The sequence below is a fragment of the Octopus bimaculoides genome, chromosome 7 (genome assembly GCF_001194135.2).
Source record: "Octopus bimaculoides isolate UCB-OBI-ISO-001 chromosome 7, ASM119413v2, whole genome shotgun sequence".
NCBI lineage: Eukaryota > Metazoa > Mollusca > Cephalopoda > Octopoda > Octopodidae > Octopus > Octopus bimaculoides.
Genome location: NC_068987.1, coordinates 87,645,000 through 87,657,584, shown reverse-complemented (window position 1 = coordinate 87,657,584; position 12,585 = coordinate 87,645,000). Strand labels below are relative to the sequence as shown.

The 12,585-nt window shown below is 37.0% G+C and overlaps 1 protein-coding gene across 1 annotated transcript in view; it reads left to right on the top strand.

Annotated features, from left to right (window-relative positions):
- The window catches only part of LOC106880977 (uncharacterized), a 164,838-nt gene that overhangs the window by 133,475 nt on the left and 18,778 nt on the right, over window positions 1-12,585 (top strand). The window contains exons 23-26 of the mRNA XM_052969454.1: window positions 1,353-1,645; window positions 2,127-2,241; window positions 3,177-3,320; window positions 4,544-5,125. Coding sequence (XP_052825414.1) covers window positions 1,353-1,645; window positions 2,127-2,241; window positions 3,177-3,320; window positions 4,544-5,125 — 1,134 coding nt within the window. The remainder of the gene's footprint in view (window positions 1-1,352; window positions 1,646-2,126; window positions 2,242-3,176; window positions 3,321-4,543; window positions 5,126-12,585) is intronic.

The following is a 12,585-nucleotide window of genomic DNA, read 5'->3' as shown; positions in this document are numbered from 1 at the left end:
ATATATATATATATATATATATATATACACACACATATATATGACGGGCTTCTTTCAGTTTCCGTCCACCAAATCCACTCACAAGGCTTTGGTCGGCCCGAGACTATAGTAGAAAACACTTACCCAAGGTGCCACGCAGTGGAACTGAGCCCAGGACCATGTGGTTGATAAGCAAGGGGTGGTGTAGGTACAGAAATTTGAAAATAAACACAAATCATTGGAATAATAAACAAAATTTATTGCGAGGCACTGTTGCTGAATAGGCATGACTGTGTGGTTAACATTTGCCTTGCACTTCCATGGCTTTGAGTTCAATTCCACTGCTCAGCACTTAGGCAAGCATCTTTGCCTGCCATAGTCTCAGATCAACTAACACCTTTATCTGTGAAATTTAGTTGTTGGAAACTGTGGAAGTTCGTTGTTGGAGTGAGCATTTTGTTTTGTTTTTGTTTTTGGACATACACTTAATTTCTTGCCTGATGTAACACCACCACCTGACTTTTGATGTATTTAATGACATCCTCAACATCACTTATGTCATTTTCCATCTCCAATTCTCACCCTCTCTTCTAAAATGTAAATAATCATATCACACCTCTACAACAAGAAACCTATTCTGTTCCAGCCCTTTCTCTTATAATTTACCCCTCTCTACTCCTTATTCTCCTAGTATAATGTTCCCCCATTTCCATTCATGGCAATCTTATTAGTGCTGATGGCACATAACAAGTACCCAACACATATGTGCCAAAGCAGAAATTGAAGCATGATGCCGTCTTTGGGCTCATCAGATCCTGTCAAACTATTGAATCCATACCAGCATGGACTCCTCCTCCTTGTTGTCATTATCATTGACCACCACCACTACCACCACCACCACCACCATCACCACCATTATCCTGTTGCAAGCGTTTGGGTCAGGCTTCTGGTTTGAGAATAATGTCCTCTCTTTATCTTACCACTCGTGAAGGTTGTGATAAAGATCTTGCACATTGCCCTTCCTTTTCTCATTAAACCACACACAACAATGGTTAAGCATTTTCCTATAGACATTGCATTTGCAGTTCTACGTAGAACCTATGAATATTCTATTTGCCAAAACTTATACCCATTTGGCAACAAGTTTTAATCCTATTTCACTGGTAAATTTTGTTTAAAAGAACAACTTGGTCCCATGTAATATGTAAATATCTGAATTTGAATTTAAAAACATACAAATGAATGTGTGTGTGTGTGTGTGTGAGAGAGAGAGAGAGAGAGCAAAAAAAAAGTAAAAGTAAAAGGCTACACAAATGCAACCATAATTCTTTGAATAGAAATTAATACATTCAGCACCCGTTTCTTTTCCTCAGAAGAAGAACTAAGTAGGATTCCAAACCAATCGACGACTTATTATGAAATGGATCTTGACACAAGAATCACTGTTGATTTGGCTGTACAGTTCAACTTAGCAGATAACGATCAAGGAAATGGCACGTTTCAAGAAGATAGACCTGGTTTTGTTGAATATATTCAATCCAAATCAGCTCCTTCATCAGAAGGAAACAATAGCTATATTGATAGTAACTCAGTACCCAGTCCTATCTACGCCTTCAATGAAGAACCTTTACAAGCTGAAACACAAATCAGACAAGTTTACTCACAGGTAAGTATTGAGTTCTTATACATTAATGGATATTGGAAATGTATAACAATCTTTAAAATTTTGTTGTATCTCAGGAGGAGGGTCGTTATGTCAACAATACACATACAGGCGGTGAGCTGGCAGAATCGTTAGCCCGTCGGGTGAAATGCTTAGCGGTATTTCGTCTGCCGTTACGTTCTGAGTTCAAATTCCACTGACTTTGCTTTTCATCCTTTCGGGGTCAATTAAATAAGTACCAGTTGCACATTGGGGTCGATGTAATCGACTTAATCCCCTTGAACAACTGATTAATTAAATGGTTAGCCAATTGTCAAATAAAGAAGTGAAATAGAAACAGTGTGTGTTTATTATTGACATAATGACCATCCTAAGATTCGACAGAATATCAATGATTTCAGTGTAAATACTTTTACCATAATTTGATAATGAAGGATTACACATCTTCATTTGAAACATTGTAATATTCTTTTCTTTTCCACAGCCACCGTTTGAAGGGAGTGACCCAAGATTATTGACCGCTGATGAAGCAGATGCACCTGAAGCAGAGGATAACTGGAATATTGAAGAAGCAGATGATAATACCAAAAGATTCTTTGGTAAGTCCCAAAGATAAATATTAATTCTCTTTTGAAAGTGATACTGTGTCTCATGGCACTCAGCAGTTGATCTATCTTGGCACTTGGTCTGTTAATCACAAACATTCAACCATGTTCATGGGCCAACGTAGGTAATTTACAAAATGATGAGGAAATTTGCAAGTCCTGGTTTATGCTGATATTTGCTCTGACAATCTAATTAGGATTTCTCTGTTGTAGCAAGAGCCATATTGTACACCTTTGATTGTTTATGCCAGCATGGAAGGCAACGGACATTAAACGATGACAACGATTATGGTGGTTGTAGTTCAAAAATTGCAATTTATGTTTTGAAAACTTTTTTTTTTGTATTTCCCATCTATATCATTCATTGATATTTCATACACATTCGCATTTGATTCTATAGTTTCAAAAAAGAACTGAAATATTTATTATTGCAATTGAATAGAAAAGGATAGATATGCTTTTTTTTTTTTCAGCGATCCCTGTTTGGGACTTCCTGAAAAATTTATAATTTCCAAAATAATTCACATATGAAGAAAATTGAAATACTATTTATTATTTTAACTCCTAAGACACCTGGCAAAGACAAAAAATATGAATAAAAAAATTTGGCAGTTAATGGGTTAGGTTAGAGGAAGGTGAATATAAGAGAAGTGATACGGAGGATTAGACAGGATGAGTGGGTTGGTAAGTTAATCTGTGTGGAAGGGGAATGGCAGATGGAGATAGAGGAATATTGTTCTGTATAAAAGTTTTCTTAACAATCCAAGGACTTGATGTTGAATTTTCAGTTAAATAGATTTGAAACATTCATAGGGAATATTCCTAACTCCATGTAAGACTTGTTAGAGAGTTTGTCCCTTAATCATTCAGAGCAGCATTATCTCTTCTCTAAGTTCCCATTTAATATATTTTCTTCTGATCTAATCTAGGTTTATTACCGAAGGAACGACCCCGGGTACAAACTGTTCGAGATGTGAAAAGACAAGCAGAGCAAAGACGTGAACGTGTCGGAGGAGGAAGTGATAGAATGAGAGGATACCCTGGTGACGATGGTGAATGGGAAGACGAAATTAGTAAGTTATCACATTGCCTTATTTTCTTTATACTTTCCCCAATATTTTAAGAAATTTCCTCATATAAAAGATCGTTTATTAACTGATTCTTATTTGAAAATTTATTTATCAGCCGAAATGTGTTAACAACAAACAAGATGAGGACAAATATCCATCAAATGTAAATAATGTATATGATTCTAGAAATATTGCTTTGGAAAATAGTCTGAATTATTATTATTTAATAACTGAAAATGGAAATATCAGAGAATGTGATATAACCAATAAGAAGTTTGGCTGAGAAGGACAGTTTCCTGGACAATCTCATCTTATTCCATTATTTTATTGAGAAGTAAACCACTCTAAATTGGACAGAGAAAGCTGTAAATAATAGTATATAAAAACACTTTTTGATGGAAAAAGTTGCTTTTCAATATTTATGTGCTATTTATTGTTTTGTGTGTGTCTTGAAAGTGTATAAAATTCTTCTGATGTTAGCTACACTGTAACATAATTTTCTATCTTGGGTGGGTCATTATGCCATTACTAAGCACACACACTGGTTCTGTTTCACTGCTTTATTATTTAATTTCAATTGGCTAACTGTTTAAACCAATTAACCAATTGTTTGATTTGCTTTCTCAGTTTGTCTGTCAACTAAGTTTGTCAAAGTCTTTTTATTGTTTCAAAAGCTGATCTAGAGTAAAGAGGGCATGTCATTGATAAGGTTTCCTAATGATGATGAAAGCATTTTGACAAATCTGATTGATTGATTAAACCAGTAATCAAACAGTTATTTAGTTAAATGGTGAACCAATTGACAAATGATATTGAAAGAACTGAAAAAGAACCAGTGTGTGTTTGTTGGCATAATGGCCTTCTCAAGAGACAACAGAATCAGTTTCAACATATTCACATCAAGAATTTCACAAACCAAATAAGAAAACAAAATACCCTGAATGAAATATTTCATGAAATAGTTATTTTACTGGTAATACCTTACATCTTATTATTAATTCCCGATAATCTTACTGCCACCAAAATTCGGTGGTTGTAGAGGTGGGGGTTTAATTTTTCATTGAAGTAAGTATCCAAGTGTAATTTGTTGCTTAAACTTCTGTTTAGTTTTCACTTAACCTACTTTGAAGAGAAAATAAATAAATAAAATAAATAAAAAGGATTAACTGAAGTCATTCCTCTCATTTTAGAGTTCTTTTCTTTTTTTTTGAATATTTGTTTTTCAGATGAACTTTGGAAGCAAAACCTCCCACCTGAATACTTTGATCTCCAAAGTTCCAATGAAACACCTTTAAATTCACATGTTGCATCTAATTCCAGTGAGCAACAACCAACCTATCCCCCAACATCTCAGCCATTAATGTTATCTCTTCTTGGAGACCAATCATTATCACCACCATCTTTGCCTCCAGAAACTTCCGTTTCCAATAACAATCTTTCAAATGATGATCTCTCATCTCATCCACCTCCATTACCATCAAATAATTTTGACACACCTTTAGTAGAAACCACTACTACTGTCTCCCATGCTGTTCCTACCAATTCTTCTGTTAATTCCTCTAAGCCTGAGAATATCCAGAGGCGTTCATCTCTACCTTCCTTACCTCAGCGTTTGCTTGGGCCCAAACCATTTGTGCCTTATGAGGGCCCATCACCTTCTTCAAACAAGGAAGTCCCTGTAGAAACGTTGTTGCCAAAAAATGCCAACAAATCATTCACTAGTATCAGTAGGTCTTTGGTATCTCAGTCTACGTCATCCAGTACTATGCAGGCTACTGATTTTAATACACCAACCCCTTGGGGTACAGGTATGCATAATAAGTATTGATTCACATCATTGCCTGAAAATTGCCTTGCATTTAAATTAAACATAGACCTTTACTTTTTATCTACCTTTTAAGAACAATTTAGTTTCTTGCAACCTTAGTTACTGCTTCATATTTATTTTCTATGCTGCAATTTAAATTTCAATTAAACCTGCTTTGGAATGCCATTCTTTCTTTAAACATTCATCTCAAAGTTTATTTAATCCAGTTGAGGTTTTCATATTTAAAAAAAAAACATTATCTCCTTAAAGAAAGTCTTTTAATAATTATAGTAATTATGGCATCGAGCAAATAATGATGGTGAGATTTACATTTTTAAAAATCTGTTTGAGTTCCCTTAGATAGAGAAGTTTGTCCATATGTTAGGGACCACATTTCTCTGAACTAAATATTCCCAATTCTCTTTCTCACTCATAAAAAAAAAAATGATTTCGCTCTGTCTCATTTGAGTGCAACACATAACCAGTTGGCTGTCTGAAGTTTGTATGTTTTTTGTACTCTTGTACTTGTTTCAGTCATTTGACTGCAGCCATGCTGGAGCACCGCCTTTATATATTTTTCTTAGTCCTTAGGACTCGTATGGTTGGTTATCCGATTTCCATGGCACATAAGTTACCAAGATCACAACATTTTCCCTGAATGGGGACGCTGGTTTGTTGTGGATTTTAAGGCCAGCAATTTCGAGGGGAGGGGGTAAGACTGCTACATTGACTCCCAGTAATTGACTGGTACTTTATTTTATCAACCCTAAATAGATGAGATGCAAATTCGACCTGAGCAGGATTTCAAACTCAGAACACAGAGCCAGGAGAAACGTTGCTAAGTATTTTGTCCAATGTGCTAATGAATCCACCAGCTCGTTACCTTGAAGTTGTATTACAAGTAGTAAATTCAGTTGGATTATAAAGCTTGATGAATCCCATGTCCTTTTTATATCATTTCATAGCTGTACCTCCCCCCGTTCCCCACCACTTCAATCAGTTACATTATTGATAATGAGCAGTAATATTTATCTCCACTTAAACGTGTTAGAATAAACTTAACTATGGTATTTACCATATTTCTCATATGGGGCTTTTGGTGCAAAATGTACTCTCGTTTATGTCACTAGTGGAGAAAACGAGAGTGCATTTTGCACCAATATGAGAGTGTCTCTCATGCTAACTGCTGCAGTATAGTTTGTTCTAACAGAACACCCATGTTTAGGTAGAGAGAAATATTACCTCTCACAGTATTGATGTTAATATATATTATTGATAGCACCTAGAAGGTGCTCCTTTTCCATTCAGCAAAGTGAAAGGAGCTTAGACCAGGAGGAACTGATGTTATCAGAGGGTATCTGGTGATCATCAGGTATTTTAACCCTGAGCTGTAGCACCCTCCTGTTGGTGGGTCAGCAGAGGTGACCAAATCCCTACCCATCATCTCCTCATGGCTTCCAGCTTAACTCCTTTCTCTTGCTCAATAACCAGCAAGAGACTCTTTCTGCTACCTCTCCCATCCTGTACACAGCCACCCTTCCTTTATTTCCTCTCATTCCAATGGCTGTAAGTGTCCTCCATTCTAATGTGTCTTGTCTCAGCCATTAAAATCCCCTGCTACTATTAAGATGTCACCCTTTCACAGCCGTCATCAACTTTTTCAAGCTGTTACCTATGGTTGGATGAAACTCCATAAGGAATGTTTATTATATTTCTTTATTGCCCACAGGGGGCTAAACATAGAGGGGACAAACAAGGACAGACATAGAGATTAAGTCGATTACATTGATCCCAGTGCGTAACTGGTACTTATTTTATCGACCCTGAAAGGATGAAAGGCAAAGTCGACCTTGGCAGAATTTGAACTCAGAACGTAACGGCAGACAAAATACCGATAAGCATTTCGCCCGGCGTGCTAACGATTCTACCTGCTCACTGCTGGCAGTGTTTATTATATTATAGAGACTAGGGTCATTGTCATGTTATTGTCAGGTGCTCCAGCATGACTGCAGCCATTGAGTGGAAACTAGTAAAAGAAAACTAAAACCTCATAATCTTGGTTCTTTGTCAGTTGAATTAATTATCCACAGCCACATTGTTGTTAAAAGTAATAATAATGGTTTCAAATTTCAACACAAGGCCAGCAAGTTTGGAGGAGGGGGTAACTTGATTGCATCAACCCCAGTGTCCAACTGGTTAGTTAATTTACTGACCCCAAGAGGATGAAACGCAAAATTGACCTTGGTGGAATTTGAACTCAGAATGTAGATGTATGAATTGCTGCTAAGCATATTTCCCAGCATGCTAACTATTCTGCCAGCTCACCCCCATAATAATAATAATAATAATAATAATAATAATAGTTTCAAATTTTGCCACAAGGGTAGCAATTTTGGGGGAGGGGATGAATCGATTACATCGATCCCAATACGCAACTGGTACTTAATTTGTTGACCCTGAAAGGATGAAAGGCAAAGTCGACCATGGCGGAATTTGAACTCAGAACACAGCGGCAGACAAAATACCGCTAAGCATTTCGCCTGACGTGCTAACGTTTCTGCCAGCTCGCCACCTTAATAATAATAACAATAATAATGACAATAATAATAAAGGTCCTTGTTGTGACTCGACAGACAGCACAAATCCTTGATCTACACAATATCCACAACCTGCAGCATCACAATATTGGATACTGTGCAACACTTTCAATAATAATGAAAATAATAATAATAATAATAATAATAATAATCCTTTCTACGAAAGGCACAAGGCCTGAAATTTTGAGGAATAGAGCTATAGTCGATTTAGATCGATCCCAGTATGTAACTGATACTTATTTAATTAACCCCAAAAGGATGAAAGGTAAAGTCGACCCCGGTGGAATTTGAACTCAGAACATAGTGACAGGTGAAATATTGCTAGGCATTTTGCCATCTCGCCGCCTTCAATAATAATAATCTTTTCTACTCTTGGCGCAAGGCCCGAAATTTTGGGGGAGGAGGCCAGTCGATTAGATCGACTCCAGTACACAACTAGTACTTAATTTATTGACCTTGAAAGGATGAAAGGCAAAGTCAACCGCAGCAGTATTTGAACTCAGAACGTGAAGACAGACGAAATACTGCTAAGCAGTTCGCCTGGCGTGCTAACGTTTCTGCCAGCTTGCTGCCTTCAATAATAATAATAATAATGATAATAATAATAGATGTAAATTACCTGTTTACCTGTTAGATAATTATTAGTATTTTCTGGTGCTTTCTGTTTGACTGTATTGCTAATATTTGATTGAAGGAAGCACCAAATGCTTTTCAGCTTACTGATGTATGCAACTGCTTTGTCTTTTATTGCTACTAAAAACCATTAATATTTAATCTTGCTTAAAACTATCTTACAGCTAATTAAAGAATGTAATTCAATTCCATACCGTTTAGTGTTAAAAAAAAACACAACAAAACAAAACAAAACATACAAAAACAATTAGCTGCTTCAGGAGCAGATCTATTTGAAATTGTGGTTTATTGCAATTATCTGTTTTTCATATCAATCTGATATCAGTTTGCCAGTATTTCTCAACACCTTTGAAACCAGGTGAGAATAAGAGAATAAATGTTGATATGCAATGAGGAAGAATTGTGTGTGTGTGTGTGTGTTTGTGGAATCAGATTCCTCTACAGTTCTTCGGAAATTGAAGGTAAATATAAAAATTTCATAAGCATAAATTAAGCAGTTTTTCAATGTTTAAAAACTTTTATTTAAGGTTTTTACTAATGTTTCGTCCTAAGTCAACCTTGATTGAGCTAACCTGTATTTAGACACTCCAATTTTGACTCTCCCATCTTTTTTTTTTTTTTTGTGCTGTCTGACTGGTCCCGTGCAGGTGACACATAAAAAGCACCATTTGAGCGTGGTTGTTGCCAGTGACGCCTGACTAGCTCCCATGCTGGTGGCACATAAAAAGCACCATTCAAGCGTGACCGATGCCAGTACCGCCTGACTGGCCTTTATGCTGGTGGCACATAAAAAGCACCATTCAAGCGTGACCGATGCCAGTACCGCCTGACTGGCCTTTATGCTGGTGGCACATAAAAAGCACCCACTACACTCTTGGAGTGGTTGGCATTAGGAAGGACATCCAGCTGTAGAAACCTTGCCAGATCAGATTGGAGCCTGGTGCAGCCTTCTGGCTTCTCAGACCCCGGTCGAACCATCCAACCCATGCCAGCATGGAAAGCAGACGTTAAACAATTGTGATGATGATGATGATGATGATGACTGTCACCTTTTGTACTTTGAGAGTATGCTTTGGTACCCTGACATTCACCTCTTTATCTCCCTTCCATCTACTCTCCCCCCACCCCCACAAAATGCAGGGTAGCCATGTACCCCCTCTGCAGCAAAACAACTCTGCTTCTCACTCCCTCATACCTTAGCCTCTCAATGTCTGGCATAACTTGCAACTTTGTAATAATGTCATGATTGAAACTACCCACCCTCTCCTCCACTGTCCTTCTCTACTGCTCACCCCCTTGTTCCTTCAGGGTTTGCTCTGGCACCCTCTCACCACCATCTTCTGTCCTGATACTCTCACTCACCTCTCTATATAATGTGGGGTAGCCATGTATTGCCTCTACGGCAAGACACCTGTGCTTGTCCCTCTATCATACTTTAGCCTTCAACAGCTGACATAAAGCCTCCACCTCATCCTCTCCCTAATAGACCCTCACTCAATCAAGGGTATTTTTTTCCTTTCCCCTTTATTTTGTCTTGCTAGTTACTTGGTGATCTCATAGTGTTGGTGCCATGAACAGAATTCACCCATTCACACACTGTAAAATGGTTGGTGTCCTGGAGGGTATCCAGCCAAAGAAACCACAACAAAGTTGACTTTGGGGACCTGATGCAGCTCTGCAGCTCGTTCGACCCTGTCAAACCATCCAATCCATGCCAGGATGGAAAACAGACATTAAAGGATGACGAATGTATCCCAGACTACATTATTCAATATGTCCATTTTTTTGTTTTTTAAAAGACTGTTGGGATTGGTTTGAAGCAGATTTGATTGCTATTTCTAGCAGGCTGGCTAATCATGTCGGGAATTCTTTGTTGGTTCATGTATTAAGGCTGTTTGTTGCTGTGAGTGTGAAATGTTTTATTTTATGGGACTATCATTAAAGAATAAATTTGCATCTGTTGGGAAAATTCTCTCATAAACTAAGCATGTTTTTGTGATCAGAAAAATGACATAAGGTTGGTTTAATAATCTTAATCCGGTTGGTGATCAATCCATCTGTTGAGCTAATGCCTGGTTTTACAGGATTTTTTTTTTTTTTTTTTTTTTTAATGTAATGAGCGGTTCTATACTTTATAAATGATTTGTCTTTATTTTATGAAAAATACCAAAAACCATTAAGTGATCCACAGAAATGGCTGCGGAATAACTCTTCTGATAGTTTTTTAATTGAAACTACACCCCACTCTCCAATCCACTGTCCATATTCTCCCTCATGCTCACCTTCATGAACCTTGGCAGTTTGCTCTGGCACTCCCACCACTACCATTTTTTATTCCTCTTCCAGCTACTCCCATCAAGTTTTATGTAATGTTGGGGTGGCCATATATCTTCCCTATAACAAGAGACCTGTGCTTGTAGCTTCTGTCATACTTTAGCCTTCAACACCTGGCATTAAGCCCCTCCACCCCTCAAATACTCCTCACCTCATTTAATTCGGGGGTGGGGCTTTTTCCTCTTCTTTTCCTGTCTTGCAAGTCACTTGGTGACCTCACTAGTATGGGTGGCATGAAAAAAGCACCCATTACACATTGTAACATGGTTGGTGTTAGGAAAGACATCCAGCCTTAGAAACTATGTCGAAGCTGACATTGGAGCTTGCTGCAGCCTTGCAACTCACTCGGTCCTGTCAAACTGTTTGATCCATTCCTGTATAGAAAATGGGTGTTAAATGATTTCAATATTATTTTATATTATTTAGATGAAGAAAGATTATTTTAAATTAATTCCATAAACAGAAGAAAAAAAATAAACTTGCTCTCCATTTCTTTCTGATATGATTAGCAAAACTTTAGTTGTGTAATACATTTTCTATAAGAATATATTAGACTTTAACCCTTTTGTTACTGTATTTTTTTTTAGATGCTCTGTGTTTCTTTCAATTATTTTAAATATAACAAAGAATTTAGTAAAATAACTTAGTTATCATTCAGCTAGTGTTAGGAACATAAATTGTGACTAAGGTTTGGTGGAAGATTTTGATTCAAAACTTATGAAAACAAGACATTTGTACTACAGAGCCAGAGCTGGTTTCAGCCAGAGCTGGTTTCAGCCAGGTTGGTAACGAAAGGGTTAAAATATTTGCTAGTTTTTTTAGAGTGAAAATTAGGCTCTGACAAACGAAGGATTATGTTCTTTCTGTTTGTTCTAATTCTTCCATAGAATGAATTCATAAGCTCTATGTTATGTTACGTATGTCCAGCTACTACACTATGCTCATTTTAGTGTTTGTTGTTGCTTCTGCTAAAATAGATATGCTTGTCTATATTTTGTATTTGTTAATTAATATTTGATTGAGCAACATGTTATTATCTTCATTCATACAATGCCAAAACTTTTAAAAAGTTGCTTAATGACATTGTGTAATTAATAACTAAAAGATATTGTTTTAATGTTGATATTTGTCTAAATCAAAACGTGCTGTTGCTTTGAGTTATAACATTTACTCCTAATTGTTACTCTGTCGATTCAAAGTTGTTGAATTTAGATGCAGTCTAATAAATATTAATAACATTGAGCTTTCCTGTCTCTTTGATACAAACCTTACATAACACAGTCAGAATAAGTCTTTCTTTTCCAAATTTTCCACATATATGTGTACACGCGTTTCAGTTGCCTCTACATGTAGACATGCATTCATTTGAGGTGTGTGTGTGTGTATAGAAGGAGAGATGGAGAGTTCACCTTAGTATAATCATGTAAAAGTACCTGTATGGTGCCATGTAAAAAGTACCCAGCACACTCTGTAAAGTAGTTGGCATTAGGAAGGACATCCAGCTGTAGAAACCATGCCAAATCACACTGCAGTCTGGTCCAGCTCCCCAGCTTGCCAGCTCTGGTCAAACTGTCCAACCCATGCCAGCATGGACAATAGACAATAATTGATGATGATGATGATGGCAGTAATAACCAGTTGTTAAAACTCAGTATATTTATGCTTTAAAGTAGAGCATTAGGTGAGTACAGAGTGTAGTATTAATTAATGAATAACAAAGGAACAGGTGTCAGATAATCAACTTCATTAGCTTACAGTTGTTTTTGCTATAAGAGGATGTGCACTCAGAGCTGAGTGCTTCTGTATCTTAGCTTCCTCAGAGACATCTTAATGGCTCCAAGGAAGCCTTAACTCTAAGCTAATGGAGATGTTTATATAACTCCTCTTGCACCCCCCC